This window comes from Oratosquilla oratoria, unplaced genomic scaffold (assembly GCF_046742065.1).
Source record: "Oratosquilla oratoria isolate Oo_2021 unplaced genomic scaffold, ASM4674206v1 SCAFFOLD45, whole genome shotgun sequence".
Lineage (NCBI taxonomy): Eukaryota > Metazoa > Arthropoda > Malacostraca > Stomatopoda > Squillidae > Oratosquilla > Oratosquilla oratoria.
Window position 1 is genome coordinate 2,352,842 of NW_027467710.1, and position 21,652 is coordinate 2,374,493.

At 39.9% G+C, this 21,652-nt stretch overlaps 1 protein-coding gene across 1 annotated transcript in view; it reads right to left on the reverse strand.

Annotated features, from left to right (window-relative positions):
• The window catches only part of LOC143023144 (neurofibromin-like), a 375,045-nt gene extending 354,770 nt beyond the window's left edge, over positions 1 to 20,275 (reverse strand). The window contains exons 1-5 of the mRNA XM_076181656.1: positions 20,213 to 20,275; positions 19,312 to 19,455; positions 4,348 to 4,513; positions 3,571 to 3,682; positions 1,835 to 1,944 (exon numbers count right to left, since the gene is read on the reverse strand). Coding sequence (XP_076037771.1) covers positions 1,835 to 1,944; positions 3,571 to 3,682; positions 4,348 to 4,513; positions 19,312 to 19,455; positions 20,213 to 20,275 — 595 coding nt within the window. The remainder of the gene's footprint in view (positions 1 to 1,834; positions 1,945 to 3,570; positions 3,683 to 4,347; positions 4,514 to 19,311; positions 19,456 to 20,212) is intronic.
• Positions 20,276 to 21,652: the final 1,377 nt, after the last annotated feature.

Here is a 21,652-nt window from a genome sequence, read left to right on the forward strand (position 1 = left end):
GACACGGTGTTGCCAGATCTTAGATTGCCGAGTATGGGAGCTTTGACCTGCACTATATTCACATGTCCCCTTTTCTCTTTTTCTACAGAGGCACTCCAGTCCTCTGACACTCGACCCTTCCTTAGACACGCATTAAATCTCACTAGCCAGGCCACAATTACTGTACCTTACTTTTTCAGACACTCCACATGACACCTATCTAACCCAGGGCCTTACCTGCTCTCTTAATTTTGATAACTACTTGCACCTCATCTTTTCTTATTTCTCCTCCAGTTTCCTCACCCATCACTGTCATTTTCTTAGTGCCTCCCACTGCTACTACTACTCCACATTTAACAACTCCCTAAAACACTCTGCCCATCTTCCCCTTACTGCCTCCTCTTCCATTATCACCTCTTCGTCTGCACCTTTTACCTTTTCTTCTCTACTTGATTTACCTCCCCTTCCTTTCTTAATTTCCTTACAGATATTTTTATTACTTTTAATTTTCTGTCATACTCCTCCATTTTACATCTACTCTCCTTATTGCCTCCTTTATCTTATGTTTTACTTTTTTTCTTTGTATGTTTCATATGTTTCTCTCGTCCTACTTTGCAACTAGATCATGAATGCTTACTTCTTCTCTTCCACATCTTTATTTCATCATCCCATCACTATCTACCCTTCCATTTCCTCCAATCCTCCTTTTTCCACACACCATCTTTGCACACCTTGTTACTCCCTCCTTGAAACACTCCCATTCCTCCTCCACTTCTACCTCTACTCTATCCTTCACCACTTCCCACACTTCTCTCAGCTTCTTCTTGTACTCCTGCTCCTTTTCCTTCTCATTTAAACAGTTTACTCTAAGCACCTCCTTACTTCTGTCCTTTTCCTTTTTCTCCATCTATCCTCCACTCTCAACTTACCTTCCACCAAAAAATTATCTGATATTCTGCAACTCTCCCCTAAAAACATGTACATCCAAAACTCTTCCTACTCTTCTCCTGGATACCACTACATAGTCCATGAAAGCCTTATCAACCACCCTTCCATCCACCACCCTCTCCTATATGTGCTCATATTTGACTTTTCCTAAATACTGTGTTAGCTATTATAAACTCTCTATACACATCTCCACTACCAACTCTCCATTACAATTTTTACCTGGCACTCCACACTTCCCTACCATTCAGTCTATTGGTTCATCCCCTACCCTAACACTGAGATCTCCCAATACCACTACATTGATATTTCTCCCAAAACTCTCTATGAACTCATTTAAATCTATCCAAAATCTTCCCTTTCCTCTACACTCTTCTCACTACCAGCCCACATGCACTTACAAAGACTCACATCTCCCTTTGTAGTTTCACCTTCATCTGCATTAACCCCTTCAATACAAGTCCAATTCTTGCAGGCAACATCAGCTGCCTGATGTACATTGATTTGATGATGTATCACAATACTCGCCATACAATATAAAGTTACAGCTGTAGTACTTGTCCTCTTTCACTCTGAATATTAATAACAGAAAATATGATCAAGCCAGCTCACAGAATATGGGGTCACTCAGCTATAATCACAAAATAATAATCAAGACACCAACTCTGGCATCCTCATATACACTTGTGCCTCATGACGCCTAATCATCATATGGAAGGGGACTTTGAAGAACCCTCCTTCCACCCCATTCCACCACACACATTATTAAGGACAAGTAGTAAAAAGGTTTCTGAGTGAATGCAGTATTGATGGTATGAGCTGTGAGTGTGTAGACAGTAACAGACTCCAAATTTGTGTGCAATAATGAAGAGAATTGATACCAATATAATTATTACTGCTACCAGCCTACCATTGAGTAGCTTGATGAGTCTGACTACATCCACATTAATGTGCTGTATCAATTCAATGTCGCTATAGTCAGTGTTTTCTTCTGTACTGCTTGTACTAAGCTCCTGTAATCTGAAATACAAATATACATTAGCTCTCAAATGGCAATAAATTACCTATATATGCCCAACAAATTATTTTCAAAAGTAACTATCTATATATCAAGGGCTTTTCCCCCCTTGTAAATGTTGTAGTTTGTGATACTTTTTAGATTTTTTTTTTCAGCAAAAAGTAACTAATCTAAATAATATCATAAAACTCCAGCAGCTATAATATATCCATACTCTGCCAATGTACTGTATATACTCGCGTATAGGTCACACCGCTAGTTTGTGGTTGTCAAAGTGGTTATTTGTGGTTGACCCATGGATAGGTCGCACTATAATCTGGTGATTTACAAGACCCATTCACATATAAAAATGATCAGATACTTACCTTTATTTCAAAACTTTACACAAAATTAATATCAGAACACATGTTGATTGTCCGACTGTCACGCGTGCACATAATGCAAACTTACATACACAACTGTTGCGTTTCTAAAACTATAATCGTAAACAAATGCGCTTGCGTACACAATGTTATAGTCAACTTGACCAAAAAAAATCAAACCACAATAAGGCCATTATTTCTAAGGTCTACAACCCAATCAAACAATTGTTTTTCAAAACTTTGGTATGGAGATACTGAAAACCTTGCTGCTATCTTGGATTTCTGCATTTCTTTAAGCTGATCTTTCTGCTTTCTCCATCCCCTCAGTACCTTTTCTGAAGCCCCAAACTCCCTTTCTGCAAATCTATTTCCAAGTTCTTCTGCGTAATCCACCACTTTCTGCTTAAAACCTACTTCATAGCTCTTTCTCTTACCAGTACCTATGATTAGGGTTTGCATTTTTAGGCCTAAAACTCCGTGCGATCTACCGTAGATCTAACAGTACAGTAGTCATAATGGAAGTTTACAAAAATCATAATTCCTTATTACGAAAATCATAAGTTTATTTATGTTATGGGATGTTATGTTATGCTACAAAAACATAATTTGCGCACATATCATAGAAACGCAGCCACAAGTGAAACAGGTGATGTATGGTAACATACGGTAAACAATGGGTCAAGGTCACATTGCTTATAAACACTATAAAACATATGAAAGAGTTGGAAAAGAGAATATTTTACGATTTTATTGTAATTGATATATGATTTTCTAGCAGCAATAGTTCAGTTTAAAGCAGGAAGTCAGTAGGAACCTTTGATATATATATTTTATGCATACAAAAGGCTTGAAAAAAATGAAAAACTTTCCTATGCATAGTGTGCAAACACCACTGAAATTCCGTGTCATTGTCACATTGAAATCACCAATTGTTGCTACTTCGGTGACAGTAGTGCTGTCCCTCATTAATGTCGAGTGGAAAAAGTTTAAAAAAAGTGTGACCTATATGCGAGTATATACGGTAGTCATATTTCTAGTTTTCAATTCTGCAGTACTATGTATCATGGCTTACAAGAGCAGACTTGACATATTCAATCATAATTCCATTGAAAAATATTATGTCAATTCATAAGTAACAACAAATAGCCCCAGATTTCAAAAACATTGGAAAAAAAATCTTTACTGTGTATGAATATAAATAAACAGTGATTATCATTAGACAATAATAATTCAACTAATACATTGAATTTCCTTCTTCTCCAGTACCTGGCTGATATTCTATTGAAGACGGCATTAAAGTTGTTAAGACTGAGAGCGAAGAGGACCTTGGAGGCCAAATTCTTCAGTTGTATCACCATTGGGTTCTCATTGGGAAGATCTGAGGATGTTTAGGTTGTTACACTACACAATGTCTGGTATCATACAGGATGTGAAACTTACATTCTAAAAATGTTTTGAGAAATTCTAAAAGCAATGACACTGGCTATTACTCAAATCTTTAATTATAAGTATCAGTCTTTCCTTAAGTCAAAAGGCCTCTAAAGATTGCAAGCAAACTAATTCCACTGGTTTGCTTTTACATCCAATGAAAGGTAATTTTGTTGTTACAGTTTAGAATACATTAAATCAATGTACAATATATATATATATATATATATATATATATATATATATATATATATATATATATATATATATATATATATATATATATATATATATATAACAACTAACACCACAGTCACAAAAAAGAAAGTTGAATAAGCAAGTCTATATATTTTGACTGCTAACTGCAATCCTTTACTGAAGAGGATTGCAGTTAGCAGTCGAAATATACACTCTCTTATTCAACTCTTCTTTTTTCCAACTGTGGTGTTAGTTGATATTTACAAACGTGTTACTACATTTCTCACCAGTGATATATATATAAAAGTCAAATAACAAAGATATTAGCAAAGTGATATATATTACCTTGATATATCTAGCAAAAGTACCAGGTCCTTCAAATGCACATGCAAAAGATGGGTAACTTATAATCCTTACCTATAAATTGGCAAATCTCCCTCAAAAGGAGCTTCACATTCATGGCATCATCAAATCTACCGGTAGTTGTGTCCTTGGGCTGTGAGGAGAGGCACTTTTCAAGGGTATCCAGGACAATTAGCAATGACTCGTAGAAATTTTTTTCAAAATCAGGCCCATGTGGTCGCTGAAAAAAGAAAAGAAATTTTTATCATATAAAGTATTCAATCTTGTTAGCAAAAGAACATTTATAAAGCTACCAAAATGCATACTGGCAAAAGTTCAGAAGACAGAGAAAAAGTTGGAAACCTTTAAAACAGACCTGTACATATCCCTATATAGAGCAGGGCATGCAATAGTAACTACCATCCAGAAGGCAAGAAACATTTCCAGAGACTGGAAGAAAAATTTCAACCCCAATGAGAACGCGAAAAAAAAAAAAAAAAAAAAAAAAAAAAAAAGGAATAGATTTAAAAGGAAATACAACCTAACAGAACAAGAAAAAGAATGACTACACCAATTAAACAAAAACATCACAAAATTATGTCAGAAAACAGCATATATACACATACCAAAGGCTTTTCCCCCCTTACATGGGGGGTAACCAAAAAGAAAAAGGCATAGAAATCACTCCCACCCATTTCATTTCCCATATATTCCACTCCCCTCCACCCTCCTCCCTCCCTCCCATCTCGGCACCTCCTGGATGACGGGTCATCACTGCATCCTGTCCACTGCCCTGTGTCAGAAGCAGTGTTGCAAGACATAGCAGATCCACAGCAAGGCCACTTCATAAATTTGGTGACCCCCCCCTCTCCATCCCCTCATGCAGGAAAGGAGAAGATGGGGAGAAATCCCTTCAGGCTGCGTCAATTTTTTTTTCTCATACATACTTCTTCACCCCCCATCCCCCACCCACTCCCCCTCATGCATCACAGCCTCATCTATTTACAACCCTTCTCCATTCACCCCTAGCTTCTGTCCTCTCCTCTCCTTCCTCTACAGACATTCCTCTCTTTTGTAAAGCCCCTTTCACCCCATCCTAGGACGCCCCCTCATATTCACTCCTTCCACCTCCACCTTCCACACTTCTTTTACTAATCTTTCTTCACTCATTCTTTCCATGTGTCCAAACCATCCTAATATTCTTTCATCAACCCTATCTCCCAGCTCCTTTTTCACCCCTGTTCTCCTCCTCATCTCCTCATTTCTCACTCTATCTAGCCTAGTAACCCCTATCATACTTCTCAGACATTTCATCTCAAACACATTCAAACTCCTTCTCTCTTCCTCTCTCATGTTCCATGTTTCTGCCCCGTACATTGCTGTTGGCACAATCACTCCTTCATATAACCTCCTCTTAGCATCCATTCCCAGATGTCTATTTCTCATTACACTTTTTAATCCACCAAGGCATTTACTTGCTTCTCTCAATCTACATTCTACCTCTGCCCCCACTCCTCCCTTTCCTGTCACATTTGCACCCAAGTATCTTAAACTATCCACTTCCTCCCTTAATGCTCTCTCTCCCCTTGTACATCTCATCACCTTACTTTTGCCCACATTTATCTTCAGCTTCCTTCTTTCACACACACTCTCAAACTCTGTCACTAACTTCCTCAATCCCTCCTCTGGTCCTGCTACAAGCGCAGTGTCATCGGCAAACAACAACTGGCTCACCTCCCACTTTTCTCCATTTTCTTTAATCATCTCCAACCCCTGACCCACTACCCTCTCGCACCACCCCATCCACTGGGAAAAACTAACAAAATATAGAAAAACTGATAATGGCCAGGGTAGTGGGCAGAACAGAATGATCCTTCATCCACAAGGGTCTGAGGTGGTGGGGAAGCAAGGGTAGTGGATGAGAGTGGAATGGATGGGAGTGGACCTGAGTTTTTTTACTTGGTTACCTCCCGCATATGGGAGAAAAAGCCCTTGGTATATAGACAGATAATAGCATAACATTGAAAGCTGTTTAAAAAAAAATAATAATAAATAAATAAATAAATAAATAAATAAATAAATAGAATAATAATAATAAAAATTAAGTCCCCTAACCCTACCCATGAAGAAGTTGGAGCAAATCAGGGGAAAATACCATCACCAAAACAATAATGCAACATCATCAATAAGCAGTTCTCCAATAAATAATAAAAGAAATAGATAAAATCAAACCAGACACTGAAGGCCCACTCTTTGACCAGCACAAATGTAGAATTGGCCATAAAATTGAGGAACTCCCATACATAATATCCAAACAAAATCTCAAACATCCACATCAGGTCCAATCAATCAATCAATTCATTGTCCCTGGTATTTCTCGCAAAAGACCTGCAGCCTTCAGGTAACCATCAACAGCCTCTGGATGGGACCACAAGTAACTCAGGGAAGATGTACTATGTTGTTGTCTAGGGACTGTTAATGTGGGATATTTCAGTATGAAGGATGCATCACTACTTGCAATGAAGGTCAAGGTAATGGCAGTTTGAACTCTGCCACCTGGAAGTTGGATCAAGGGCATGGTTAATTATATTCCACACTACAAAGTGCTGTAAGGGTCACTGTCCTAGCCTCCTGATAGGGGGAGTTTGTGATGTTAAACTGAATCATCACTTTAGTATATAGTGTTCTGAGTCTTCTGTGTGGTGGTTGTATAAGGGGCAGTTTGAATTTTGGTCAGGCCTATTCTGTGTTAGTACTGTTTCAATGCTGGAAAGTGGTCTGAGTAGAGGCATACCAGTGTGGTTTTTATCAGATGCAGGACTTTTTCCCGGTGGGGATTGTTGAGTTTGGTGGTTTGTCTTGATGGCCTTGTTTAGTGATCCGAGTATGTATATATTTACCAAGTTGTATTATATGGGAGGGGAGCTGTGCTTGTGGTGACCTGTCTTTGTATCTTTCAGCATCAAGTTTTTTCTTAAAATCTTGAATAGTGTTTGCATAAACTGTTTCTTTATCTAAATTATTCCTGGTATCCAGTACTCTATGTGGGAGGCTTTTTTTCAAATCTCTTCTATTCTATAGTTATCCTTTTTGAGTTTCTTTTCGTGTCCTCTTGTTTTTCCATTGTCCCATTTTAGTAAATCATTCCTATCTAGGATTTCCATTCCATTCATGATTCTATAGTCAGCAGATCTCCTCTTTCTCTTTTTTGTTCCAGAGTTGGTAATTCCAATTTGGACAGTCTTTGTTCATATGTTAATTTGGAGAGAGTTGGTGCCAACTTTGTTGTTGCTCTTTGTACTCTTTCTAATTTCTTTATATTCTTTTTAGTACTGGGTGTCCATAGTGTTGCTGCGTACTCCAATTTTGGTCTTATTAGTGAGTCATATGAGAGGTACAAAGAAAAGAAAAGAGAAGTAAAGCAAAAGGTAAAGGAGGCAAAGAGGAGAGCAGATGTGAAATGGGGTAAGAGTATGACAGAAAATTTTGAAAGTAATAAAAAGATGTTTTGGAAAGAAATTAAGAGAGGAAGAGGAGGCGAATCAAGTAGAGATGAAAAAGTAAAAGGTGCATATGGAGAGATGATAATGGAAGAGAAGGCAGTTAGGGGAAGATGGGTAGAATATTTTAGGGAGTTGCTAAATGTGAAGGAGGATAGGGAGGGAAAGATAGTTGCAGTGGGAAATGCTAAGAAAATGACCATGATGAGTGAGGAAAATGGAGGAGAAATAAGGAAGGATGAAGTGAAGGCAGTTGTTAAGATGATGAAAGCAGGTAAGGCACCTGGTCTGGATGGATGCCATGCAGAATGTCTAAGAAAAGGAGGTACAGTGATGGTGGACTGGCTGGTGAGGTTATTTAATGTTTGCTGGAGAGAGGGTAGAGTGCCGGAGGACTGGAGGAGTGCCTGTATAGTTCCACTTTACAAAGGAAAAGGGGACAAGTGTGAATGTAGTAGTTTCAGAGGGATTAGCTTGTTAAGTGTAGTTGAGAAGGCTTATGGGAGGATCTTGATTGAGAAGATTAGGAGAGGAACAGAGGGAGTAATTGGTGAGGAACAGTGTGGATTTAGGACAGGTAGAGGTTGTGTAGATCAGATTTTTGTGGTACAACAGATATGTGAGAAAGCTACAGGAAAGGGGAAGGATATTTTTTGGGCATTTATGGATCTGGAAAAGGCTTACGACAGGGTAGACAGATATTGTGGGAGGTTTTGCGGATATACGGGATAGGAGGAAAGCTTCTAGGAGCTGTTAAGAGTTTTTATGAGAGTAGTAGAGCTTGTGTCAGGATTAGAAATGGAGAGAGTGAGTGGTTTGAGGTAAAGGTGGGACTTCGTCAAGGATGTATTATGTCGCCCTGGCTGTTCAACTTATACATGGATGGGGTAGTGCGAGAGGTAAATGCAAGGGTATGGGTCAGCGATTGGAGATGGTTAAAGAAAATGGAGAAAAGTGGGAGGTGATCCAGCTGTTGTTTGCGGACGACACTGCGCTTGTGGCAGGATTGGAGGAGGGATTGAGGAAGTTGGTGACAGAGTTCGAGAGAGTGTGTGATAGAAGAAAGCTAAAGATAAATGTGGGTAAAAGTAAGGTGATGAGATGTACAAGGAGTGAAAGTGGCAGTAGACTGGAAGTGAGCATTATGGGAGAGCGACTGGAGGAAGTGGATAGTTTTAGATACTTGGGTGCAAATGTGGCAGGAAAAGGTGGAGTGAAGGTGGAGGTAGAATGTAGATTGAGAGAAGCGAGTAAATACCTTGGTGGATTAAAAAGTGTAATGAGGAATAGACATTTGGGAATGGATGCTAAGAGAAGACTGTATGAAGGAGTGATTGTGCCAACAGCACTGTATGGGGCAGAAACATGGAACATAAGAGAGGAAGAGAGAAGGAGTTTGAATGTGTTTGAGATGAGGTGTCTGAGAAGTACGATGGGGGTTACTAGTCTGGATAGAGTGAGAAATGAGGAGGTGAGGAGGAGAACAGGGGTGGAAAGGGGGTTGGGAGATAGGGTCGATGAAAGAGTATTAGGATGGTTTGGACACATGGAAAGAATGAGTGAAGAGAGACTAGTAAAAGAGGTATGGAAGGCAGATGTGGAGGGAGTGAAGATGAGGGGACATCCTAGGATGAGGTGGATGGATGGGGTGAAGAGGGCTTTGGGGAGGCGGGGAATGTCTGTTGAGGAAGGACGGGAGAGGACAGAAGACAGGGGTGAATGGAGAATGGTTGTATATGGATGATGTTGTGATGCATGAGATGGAATGGGCGGGGGGATGGGGAGTGAGCAAATTTTGATGCAGCCTGAAGGGATTTCTCCCCATCTTCTCCTTTATGTATGGGGGGACGGAGAGGGGGGGGTCGCCGATTTAATGAAGCGGCCTTGCTGTGGATGTGCTGTGTCTTGCGACACTGCTTCTGACCCAGGGCAGTGGACAAGGTGCAGGGATGACCCGTCATCCAGGAGGTGCTAAGATAAGAGGGAGGGTGGAGGGGTGTGGAGTGTATTCAGGGATGGAATGGGTGGGAATTATTTTATGCCTTTTCCTTTTTGGCTACCTCCCTTGTAAGGGGGAAAAAGCCTTGGTATATGTATGTAGTGTAACTAATATTTTTTTAATCATTTCCTCATCCAAGTGGTCAAATGACACTTTCATTGACCTTAATAGGTTGAAGGTTTGTCTGACTATTTTATTAATATGTTTGTCCAGTGTCAAGTCTTTGTTGATTATTACTCCAAGGTCTCTTTCCAAGTTCACTTTTTTAACTTCTTCACCAATTTTATAATTTCTTTATATTCTATTTTTACTTTTTCTAAACTCCATTATACTACATTTCTTGATATTTAAGTTCACTTCCCACTTTTGAGTCCATTTCCAGATTTTGTCTAGGTCTAACCGTAATGATTCACAATCCTCCTATGTTCTTACTTTCTTTAGTATTTTTGAGTTACCTGTGAAGAAATTCATATAAAACTCTACTCTTTCATCCATGTCATTTATATATATGGCAAATATGACTGGAGCCAGTACCAAATCTTGCGGGAAACCACTTATCATTTCTTCCCAATTCGAGTATTTGTCTCTAATTACTACCCTCATTTTTCTCCCAGTCAGGAAGTCTACCATCCATTCCAATAATATTCCTCTGATGCCAGCTATTGATTCTATTTTTCTTATTAGTTTCTTGTGTGGTACTTTATCAAATGCTTTTTGTAGGTCTGGAAAGGCACAGTCTGCCCATCCATCCCTTTCTTGTATTATTTCTATTAGTCTCGAATAGAAGCAGATCAGGTTTGTTGTACATGATCTTCCTTGTCTAAATCTAAATTGATCTGGATTCAGTATAGTTTTTTCTTCCAGATGTTTAACCAATCTACTTTTGGTAACTTTTTCACATATTTTTGCTACTGAGCTTGTTAGGGAGGCTGGTCTGTAGTTGGTTGGATCTTCCCTGTTTCCTCCTTTATATATTGGTACAATATTTGCATTTTTCCAGTCCTGTGGTACCCTTCCTTCTTTGAGTATTTAACCACTTCCATATGGTGACGCCTACGTAGGCGGCATGAGGAGCAAGTGGGTACTCGATGATGCCGACGTCAGCATCTTGATTATATTTATTGTAGTTGTACCTACGTAATCTCCATTCTCTCTAAACTGGCTTCATCAATTTTCTATGGTTATCAAAATACACGGGTGAAAGAGAACGAACAATTGAGCACTGACTTTATTTTTTATAATGCGATTATTATGACGCAACATCGCACGTTGGGCAGCTAATGCTGCCAGACATGCGATGTGCCCCGGAGTGAAGAGGTTAATTATATTGTATATTTTGTCCTTTAACTCCTCTATGCATTCTTTCAGTATTTACCTAGTTGTATTTTGCGGGAAGAAGAGCTACACTTGTGGTGTCCCACCTTTGTATCTCGCAGTGTCTAGTTTGCTTTTAAACTCATGAATGGTTTTTGTGCACACTATTTCCTTGTCCAGTTTGTTCCAAGTGTCTACCACTCTATGTAAAAAACTTTTTCTTCAGACCTTTTCTGTAGCTATGTTTTTTTTCTTTTCTTTTCATGTCCTCTTGTGCTTCTCCTGTCCCAGTTTAACAAGTCCTCTCTATCAAGTATTTCTGTGCCTTTCATGATTCTGTAGATGGTCAGTAGGTCACCTCTCTCTCTTCTTTGCTCCAGTTGGTAAATCTAGTTTAGCCAATCTCTCCTCATATGACAAGTTTGCAAGTGCAGGTGCCATTTTTGTTGCTGCTCTCTGGATTCTATTTTCTTTATATTCTTTTTGGTACTGGGTGACCACAATGTCCTCGCATATTCTAGTCTAGGCCTTATCAGTGTGACCAATATTTTTTTAATAGTTTCTTCATCCAAATATGTAAATGCCACTTTTATTGATCTTAGCAAGCTGTAGGATTCTCCAACAATTTTGTTTATCTGTTTGTCATAGGACAAGTCGTTTGAGACAATTACAACCAAATCTTTTTCAGATCTCTCCTTCTTTACCTCCTTGGTTCCAATTTTATATTGTCCTGATATTCTGCCACCAAGTATTCCCACTTGGATCGTAGGAGGCGAGAAGGAAGGGACGGGGATTGGGACTAGGCATCCTTCTCCTTGTAGCCCCACAGGGGACATTCCTAAACAAAAAAGTAAAGGCATAAGAGGGTCTGGGAGTTTTCAGACCAGCACCCTAAGGTTTGGGTCTTTTAATGTGCATGGATGTGGTACAGATGAGAGTAAAAGGGAAGAGATAGGTAGTATGTTTGTGAGAAGAAAGATGGATGGGTTGGCTTTGAGTGAAACTAAGTTGAAAGGGAAGGGTGAGTGTAAGTTTGGGAGTGTAAGTTTGGGAGTGTAAGTGGGAGGTTGTCAGGAGTGAAGAGGGCGAGGAAAGGAAGGGGTTGCTATTCTAGTATGTGAAGTGATAGGTAAACGTGTAGTGGAGTGGAAGGAGGTTTCCTCAAGGATAATGTGGATGAAGGTGAAACTGAGAAAGGAGATGTGGGTCTTTGTAAGTGCATATGGGCCTGGCAGTGAGAAGAGTGTAGAAGAAAGGGAGGCCTTTTGGATAGATTTAAATGAGTGCATAGAGGATTTAGGAAGAAATGTCAATGTAATAGTACTGGGAGACCTTAATGCTAGGACAGGAAATGGTCCAATCGATGGAGTGGTTGGGAAATGTGGAGTTCCAGGAAAGAATCGTAGTGGAGAGTTGATGGTGGAAATGTGTCTAGAGAGTTGATGATAGCAAATACAGTGTTTCGGAAGAAAGTCAAACATAAGCACACAGTCATGGAAGAGGGTGGTGGAGGGAAGGGTGGTAGAAAGAGCGTTGATGGATTATGTAGTGGTAAATAGGATTATGATAGGAAGAGTTAAGGATGTACATGTGCTAAAGGGTGGGTGGGGGAATATCAGATCATTTTTTGGTGGAAGGTAAGTTGAGAGTGGAGGATATGTGGAGAAAGAGGAAAGGGACAAAAGGTAGGGAGGTGCTTAGAGTGAACTCTTTGAATGAAAAGGAAAAGGAGAAGGAGTACAAGAAGAAGCTGAAGGAGGAGTCGGAGGGAGTAAAGGATAGAGTAGAGCTAGGTGTGGAGGAGGAATGGGGATGGTTCAAGGAGGGAGTCATAAAGTGTGCAAGGATGGTGTGTGGAACAAGAAGGACAGGAGGCAATAGAAGAAAGGGTAGTGAATGGTGGGATGAGGCAACAAAGAAGGTTGTAGAAGAGAAGAAGCGAGCTTTCACAGATTGGTTACAAAATAGGACGAGGGAGTCATACGAGAGGTACAAAGAAAAGAAAAGAGAAGTAAAGCAAAAGGTAAAGGAGGCAAAGAGGAGAGCAGATGTGAAATGGGGTAAGAGTATGACAGAAAATTTTGAAAGTAATAAAAAGATATTTTGGAAAGAAATTAAGAGAGGAAGAGGAGGCGAATCAAGTAGAGAAGAAAAGGTAAAAGGTGCAGATGGAGAGATGATAATGGAAGAGAAGGCAGTAAGGAGAAGATGGGCAGAATAGTTTAGGGAGTTGCTAAATGTGAAGGAGGATAGGGAGGGAAAGATAGTTGCAGTGGGAAATGCTAAGAAAATGAGAGTGATGAGTGAGGAGAATGGAGGAGAAATAAGGAAGGATGAGGTGAAGGCAGTTGTTAAGATGATGAAAGCAGGTAAGGCACCTGGTCTGGATGGATGCCATGAAAAATGTCTAAGAAAAGGAGGTACAATGATGGTGGACTGGCTGGTGAGGTTATTTAATGTTTGCTGGAGAGAGGGTAGAGTGCCGGAGGACTGGAGGAGTGCCTGTATAGTTCCTCTTTACAAGGGAAAAGGGGACAAGTGTGAATGTAGTAGTTTCAGAGGGATTAGCTTGTTAAGTGTAGTTGGGAAGGCTTATGGGAGGATCTTGATTGAGAGGATTAGGAGAGGAACAGAAGGAGTAATTGGTGAGGAACAGTGTGGATTTAAGATGGGTAAAGGTTGTGTAGATCAGATCTTTGTGGTAAGAAAGATATGTGAGAAAGCTATAGGAAAGGGGAAGGATGTTTTTTTGGCTTTTATGGATCTGGAAAAGGCTTATGATAGGGTAGACAGAAAGGCACTGTGGGAGGTTATGCAGATATATGGGATAGGAGGAAAGCTTCTGGGAGCTGTCAAGAGTTTTTATGAGAGTAGTAGAGCTTGTGTCAGGATTAGAAATGGAGAGAGTGAGTGGTTTGAGGTAAAGGTGGGACTTCGTCAAGGATGCGTTATGTCGCCCTGGCTGTTCAACTTATACATGGATGGGGTGGTGCGAGAGGTAAATGCAAGGGTAGTGGGTCAGGGATTGGAGATGGTTAAAGAAAATGGAGAAAAGTGGGAGGTGAGCCAGCTGTTGTTTGCGGACGACACTGCGTTTGTGGCAGGATCGGAGGAGGGATTGAGGAAGTTGGTGATAGAATTTGGGAGAGTATGTGATAGAAGAAAGCTAAAGATAAATGTGGGTAAAAGTAAGGTGATGAGATGTACAAGGGGTGAAAGTGGCAGTAGACTGGAAGTGAGCATTATGGGAGAGCGACTGGAGGAAGTGGATAGTTTTAGATACTTGGGTGCAAATGTGGCAGGAAAAGGTGGAGTGAAGGTGGAGGTAGAATGTAGATTGAGAGAAGCGAGTAAATGCCTTGGTGGATTAAAGAGTGTAATGAGGAATAGACATTTGGGAATGGATGCTAAGGAGACTGTATGAAGGAGTGATTGTGCCAACAGCACTGTATAGGGCAGAAACATGGAACATAAGAGAGGAAGAGAGAAGGACTTTGAATGTGTTTGAGATGAGGTGTCTGAGAAGTATGATGGGGATTACTAGGCTACATAGAGTGAGAAATGAGGTGAGGAGGAGAACAGGGGTGGAAAGGGAGTTGGGAGATAGGGTTGATGAAAGAATATTAGGATGGTTTGGACACATGGAAAGAATGAGTGAAGAAAGACTAGTAAAAGAGGTATGGAAGGCAGATGTGGAGGGAGTGAACATGAGGGGACGTCCTAGGATGAGGTGGATGGATGGGGTGAAGGGTGCTTTGGGGAAGAGGGGAATGTCTGTTGAGGAAGGACAGGAGAGGACAGAAGACAGTGGTGAATGGAGAATGGTTGTATATGGATGATGTTGTGATTGCATGAGGTGGAATGGGCGAGGGGATAGGGGGTGAGGTAGTATGTGTGAGCAAAATTTGACGCAGCCCAAAGGGATTTCTCCCCATCTTCTCCTTTTATGCAATGGGGGGACGGAGAGGGGGGTCGCCGATTTAATGAAGCAGCCTTGCTGTGGATGTGCTGTGTCTTGCGACACTGCTTCTGACCCAGGGCAGTGGACAAGGTGCAGGGATGACCCGTCATCCAGGAGGTGCTAAGATAAGAGGGAGGGTGGAGGGGTGTGGAGTGTATTCAGGGATGGAATGGGTGGAAATGATTTTATGCCTTTTCCTTTTTGGCTACCTCCCTTGTAAGGGGGAAAAAGCCTTGGTATATGTATGTATTCTGTTTTTGCTTTTTCCAAACTCCATTATGCTACATCTCTTAATATTGAAGTCCACTTCCCATTTCTGACTCCATTTGCATACTTTATTCAGGTCGTCCTGCAGTGATTCGTATCGTCTTCAGTTTTTACTTTCATTAACAATTTGGCATTGTCAGCAAAGCTCATGTAACATTTCACATCATCATCCATGTCATTCACATAAATAACAAACATTATTGGAGCTAGTACAGATCCTTAAGGTACTCCGCTGATCACCTCTTTCCAATCTGAATATTTTTCTCTGAGCACTACTCTCATTTTTCTACCAATCAGGAAGTCCTCTATCCATTTTAGTAGGTTCCCTTGTATCCTTCCTATATGTTTGAGGTTTTTTTTAATAATTTTTTGTGTTACAGTTATTTTGTGTGCATGTTTAGTGTGGTATAGGAAGTTGATTGTTATAAATTGACAAGATAAACACCATATGAGGACGGAGCCTTTATTTGTACGACATTTCGCTTATTACAGCTTTTTCAAGTACAAGTTGAGATACAAATGCTTGAGATTAAATAAGGGGAAAGGAGGGAACGGGGAGAGAAAAGGGGGGGAAGGAAGAGGAGGAGGAGAAGGGGGGGGATTGGACACTGGGAAAGGATGAGAATACTGGCCCAAACGTCCGTGGGCGAAATATCCACAAAGGGTGGTTTAGATATTTAATATTTTGCTGGCCATGGGTATTAGGGGAATAATGTGAGGCGAGATGTTAAACATGCCCCTGCTTTGTTCAATAGTGTTTGTTCCTTGAATGATTGCTGCTTCTAAACACTTCCTGCGGATTTTGTCTGGTTCCCATATCAGCAGCTCTGCATTCTTCCAGAGCTGCTGATACGAGAACCAGACAAAATCCGCAGGAAGTGTTTAGAAGCAGCAATCATTCAAGGAACGAACACTATTGAACAAAACAGGGGCATGTTTAACATCTCGCCTCACATTATTCCCCTAATACCCATGGCCAGCAAAATATTAAATATCTAAACCACCCTTTGTGGACATTTCGCCCCCGGACGTTTGGGCCAGCATTCTCATCCTTTCCCAGTGTCCAATCCCCCCCCTTCTCCTCCTCCTCCTCCTCCTCTTCCTTCCCCCCCTTTTCTCTCCCCGTTCCCTCCTTTCCCCTTATTTAATCTCAAGCATTTGTATCTCAACTTGTACTTGAAAAAGCTGTAATAAGCGAAACGTCGTACAAATAAAGGCTCCGTCCTCATATGGTGTTTATCTCGTCAATCTTGTCGGCAAATTGCCACTTTTAAGAAAAAAAAAATAGTTATAAATGCTTGAGTAGTATGGTGCTGGTACTATGTTTTTGCTGCTTATTGTTGGGAACCATGATGTGGAAGTGAAATTATGTGTGGTTCTTATGAACTATTTATAGACAGTGTAGTCACTGGTTCCTTTTGTCCAAAGCCTGTTTTTGTAATTGATTCTTAAGATTATTTTCTTGTTGATTTTCATTATCAGATCTTTGATGTGTGGGCTGAAGATCATAAGAATATCAAAAGTAAGGCCTGAATTTTAGAATCCCTTTTCCATTGGAAGGTGTTGGGCTTTTAATTTCACACTTTAACTACTTCAGTATGAGTCAAATTCTGGCATGCAGCATTGGCTACCATATGTATGATTCATCACACTACTTGCATTATAAAATATGAAGTCACTGCTGTATTACTCTCTCTCTTTTACTGAGTAATAATAACCACAGAAAATGTGATTAAACCAGTTCACAGAATACAGAGGTAACTCATGTATAACTACAATAAAAAAAATATATAATCAAGAAGCTGACACCAACATCCTCATGTACCTACTTGCGCCTCACAATGCCTACATAGGCATCATTGTACCAAAGTGGTTAAAGACTGTTTTAGAGCAGCCCTACAGATCCGAGCCACACATCATTTGTCTGTGTAAAGACTAAAAAATTTACTAAGGAATGATGCTACTTTAGTAATACAACTCCCTCTTGTATGTTGCCCTGAAACTATCCTTTCTCACTTCCAGAACTTAATCTCTTATCATCTGTAATAAAGCGGAGGTAAAATTCTACCACCATGATTCCCATGTGGGTCATAAAAAGCAATAGAGGACAGGAAAATGGGACTATAGGATCCTGCCCTTAGTATGTTCAACCTACAAGAGTCTGTGAGAACTCCAACCAAAACTCTAAAATTTTAGTCATTAAATGTGCATGGCTGTAGCACAGATGTGGGCAAATGGGAAGATTGGTAGCATAAAACCAAGCTGAAAGGGAGGGGTGATTTTGAGTTTAAGAGTGTGGTGGTAGGAATGTGAATGTGATGGTGTTGAGGGATCTAAATTTTAGAATAGATGAGCCAATAGATGGAGTAGAAGGAAAGTTTCAGGTACCAGGTCAGAATCTTTGTGGAGATGACGTTAGAGATATGTCAAGAAAGGGAGTTGATGATAGCGAATTCTGTGTATAAGAAGATAGCCATGCATAAGTATACATGGAAAAGGGTGATTGATAAGGTATTAATGGATCATATTGTGGTATCAAAAGGAAGGATAGCAGTTCTGGAAATTCTTGTTTTTTGGGAAGGGTGGGGGAGTGTCGGATTATATTTTGGTAGAGGGGAAACTGGGGGTGGAGGAAAGCGACAGAGGAAGTAAAGGGATGAGAGGTGCTGAAAATTAACAAATAATGGGAAGGAAAAGGAGAGAGAATACCACAAGCTGAGAGAAGAATAGGTGGTGGCAAAGGAGAGAGGGGAAGGAGTAGAAGAATGGTTGTTTTAAGGAGGAAGTGACAAAGTGTACACAGTTGGTATGTGGGACAAGGTGGATGGAAGTGAACAGGTGAGGAGACTATGCCAGGAGGTGCATAGCTGCAGCCCATGCTGTCACCTTCACCCAATGCACTTGGACTGTTAGGTTACTGGGTTCGATCTGGAAACTAAGCACTGGCCCCTTGTGGAGGTGGGATAATTGTACTGCTGTGTGGTCTGCTGATGATCTTGAGTTGATTGAAATTCACTGGTGTGCCACTGAACTTCTGTCCACCTTCTATCTTTGTCAAGTCCAGTAGGGCTCTTGCAGGTGCAGCTTGGCAACTCCCTTAGTTCCCAACCAAAGACACTTTACTAACTAAATGAAATAAAGCATTCAGTACCCCTGAACACTTCCACACAAAAACTTATACAGTACACTCAGACCACAAAACACTCTATAAACCACTGAATTCTGTACTTCACCACTCCCTCCAGAGATCAACCAAGATCACTCCCAAGACAAATAAGAGTAATAATGCCATACCTATATTCAGGTCATTATCCAGCACAAAATCAGCCTGGCAACACACATACTAGATGCAACCACCACACAGAAGATACTAAGCACAATATATATGGTCCTACACCCACTACAGACACCACAAAATCTATTTACTATCTTTGAAATGAATTAATTGCAATGCCCATTTCCTACAGGTCTCCAGCAAGACAGATCCAGGGCACTGGAATTACTGATGAATCATTTCAATCTGTGCACACTACCTTTCCAGGAAACCTGTTCCATTTTTCTACTGCTCTGTTTGGGAAATTACACTTTTCTTCATATTTTGTTCTCATCTTTCAGGGTTTAAAATTTTGCCCTCTCATTTTACTGGTTACAAACAAAATGTAATCTGTCTGAAATTTTTGTACTATCAAGTTTTGTACTGGATATTCTGCTGTTTTTTCTTTCCTCCAGCAAAGTCTCCAATCCATATAGGCCGATTCTTCATATGGCTCTTTTTATTGTAAACAAACAAAATGGAATTGTCAGAAATTTTTGTCCTAGCTAGTCTTGTACTGGATACTCTGTTTTTTCTTTCCTTCAGCAAAGTCTCCAGTCCATACAGGCAGAATACTCATATGGCTTTTTTTTTTTTTGTAAACTTCTATAATATATGGAGGTAAAAAAAAAAAAAAAAAAAAAAAAATCCTACCCATATACTCTCGCATGACAATTCTACTAACCAATTCATTGACTCGTTGTAGAATTTTGGTGAGTCCAGAGATGACAAGTGAAAATTTGTATTTGCTGATCTGGATAAGGCTCTCTTTGTTCTGCTCCACATTGAGGCGGGAGTGTTGTGTCTGTGGGCCAGTCCGACATGGCAACTGTCAAAGAAGAAAAAATGGCATTAGAAACAAATACATGGAATACGCTTCAATGTTCACTGAGAAAATGTATGTAATCCTTCTATTATCACAACAAAAATAAAATGCACAATAATATTCCTACACTTCAACACACATTGTCGAAGAGAAAGTCTAGCGAATGAGCTCCAACTTAGCGCTTTGTTGATTGGATCAGGAAAATGCCCCATCTGGGGTATTGGCTGCATGTTATTGTGGCAAAGTAGCATGCAGTTGATACTTCAGGGTCTTTATGGGGTACCCCTACAGACCAGAGCCACACATCATTTTGTCTGTGATAGAGGACGACTCTATTCATAGAGAAATGATGACACTTTTATTATACTACGACTGTCCCTCTGTTATGCTGTTCCCCAAACCCTTGTTACTGTCCTGTATCATTTCTCTGAATATTCATTTCCTTTGTTCGCCTACCCTGTGGTGGGGGAAAAAAATGCTGCCAAGTCACTTGAGTCGTAAAGGTAACAAAAAATGGGACAGGGGATAGGACTAGGAATCCTGCTACCTGTAGCTCCACAGGTCATATTCCTAAAAAAGAAAGGAAAAAAAAAATAATAATAATAATAATTAAATAATAATAAATAAATAAAATTAATAAATACCGTATTTTACGGCTTGCAAGACACTGCATCTTGGAAGACACACCCTAATATTCAAAAGAAATTTCTAAGATAAAAAAAAAAAGTCATTCTCATACAAGAACGCATTTACCATATACCCAACCACTGAACACAAAAACATAAGCAAGGAGTCTGCAAGACACGATTGTCTCAGCACTCATTACAAATTTGCTGGAGCACTCACCACAAATTTACGACTATGTAAATAAAAATACCATAGGTAAATACGTACACACAGTGAAGCAGTCCATATCTTCTTGTTTTAGTGGCAGGCGACAACACATATTGGACGTATTGTTTACATTATGAAATCACTTGTCCGATTTTGTTTATATGGTGATGATACTAGTTGATGATTAGTAAATATACTACAACCACTCCTCGTTTAACGACGACAATTGGGACCAGCGCGCCGTCGTTAACCGAATTGGTCGTTAAGCGAAAGTGTATACATATACGTACATGTACTGTATGTACAATGTCCAGCAATACATGTATCTTTATTTTTGTGTATTTCCCTCTTTTATACAGTACATTAAAGCTTTATTTACTGTTTATTTACGGTGGTTATGTTCCCAAAATTACTGTATATGACCAAATCCGTGTATGCTGACATTCCATATTGAATACCGGGGTATTTTTTTAGTTTCGACCATGGTCGCAATATAGCAATAGAAAATTAATTATTAATTTTGTAAATTAAAATGTATCATCGTAATATGCAATATGAAATGAAAGTAAAAAATACCATGCTACAAAAAAATATGCTAATGAACGAAGTCGGTAGCATAGGATTGGGACGCCATATTGTCGTCTGCCAACGTCTCTCACGACGACGACAACGAGGACGAGCCGGATGACATTTAATTTGCAGGTAATGATTTATCAAACACAGGTTAGGTTAGTTTAGTTTAAGCGAATTTATCATCCTTTCATTTCCTCGACATCGGCATCTATCATAACAAACATGGTGTACCATTCGTCCGACATGACTTTGTTACTTACGAAATTTGTTTTAGCACCTTTTTTTTATTTCCGCTCACAAAATTGCATATTACGTTGATACATTATAAATTACAAAATTAATAATTAATTTTCTATTGCTATATTGCGCCCTTGGTTGAAACTAAAAATTTACCACTACCGGTATACAGTGGCCACGAAAAGTTTGGGCGCAAAATTATAGGCGCCCCAACTTTCCCCTAAACTCAAAACATGCGAAAAATACAACTTTCCACCCAAACTTTTCGCTATTTTTCAATGCTAGCGTTTGTACCCGTATTTAGCCGAGACAATACACACTATTTGGCAACTCTGTTTAGGTGCACTCGATGTCACATGGAGTCACTTTCTAAACATCTCTCACGGAGAGTAGTCTTTTTTTTTGCGGTGGTCTCTGTTTTTGTGCCTTGATATCTCCGTAATGGGAAGTGGTAAAGAGCTGGAAAGAGACACAGTTGTTACAATCATAACCCTCTATAAGGAGGGTTATAAGTGTAAAGATATTGCTACTCGTGTGGGAATTGGAGTGCGTCAAG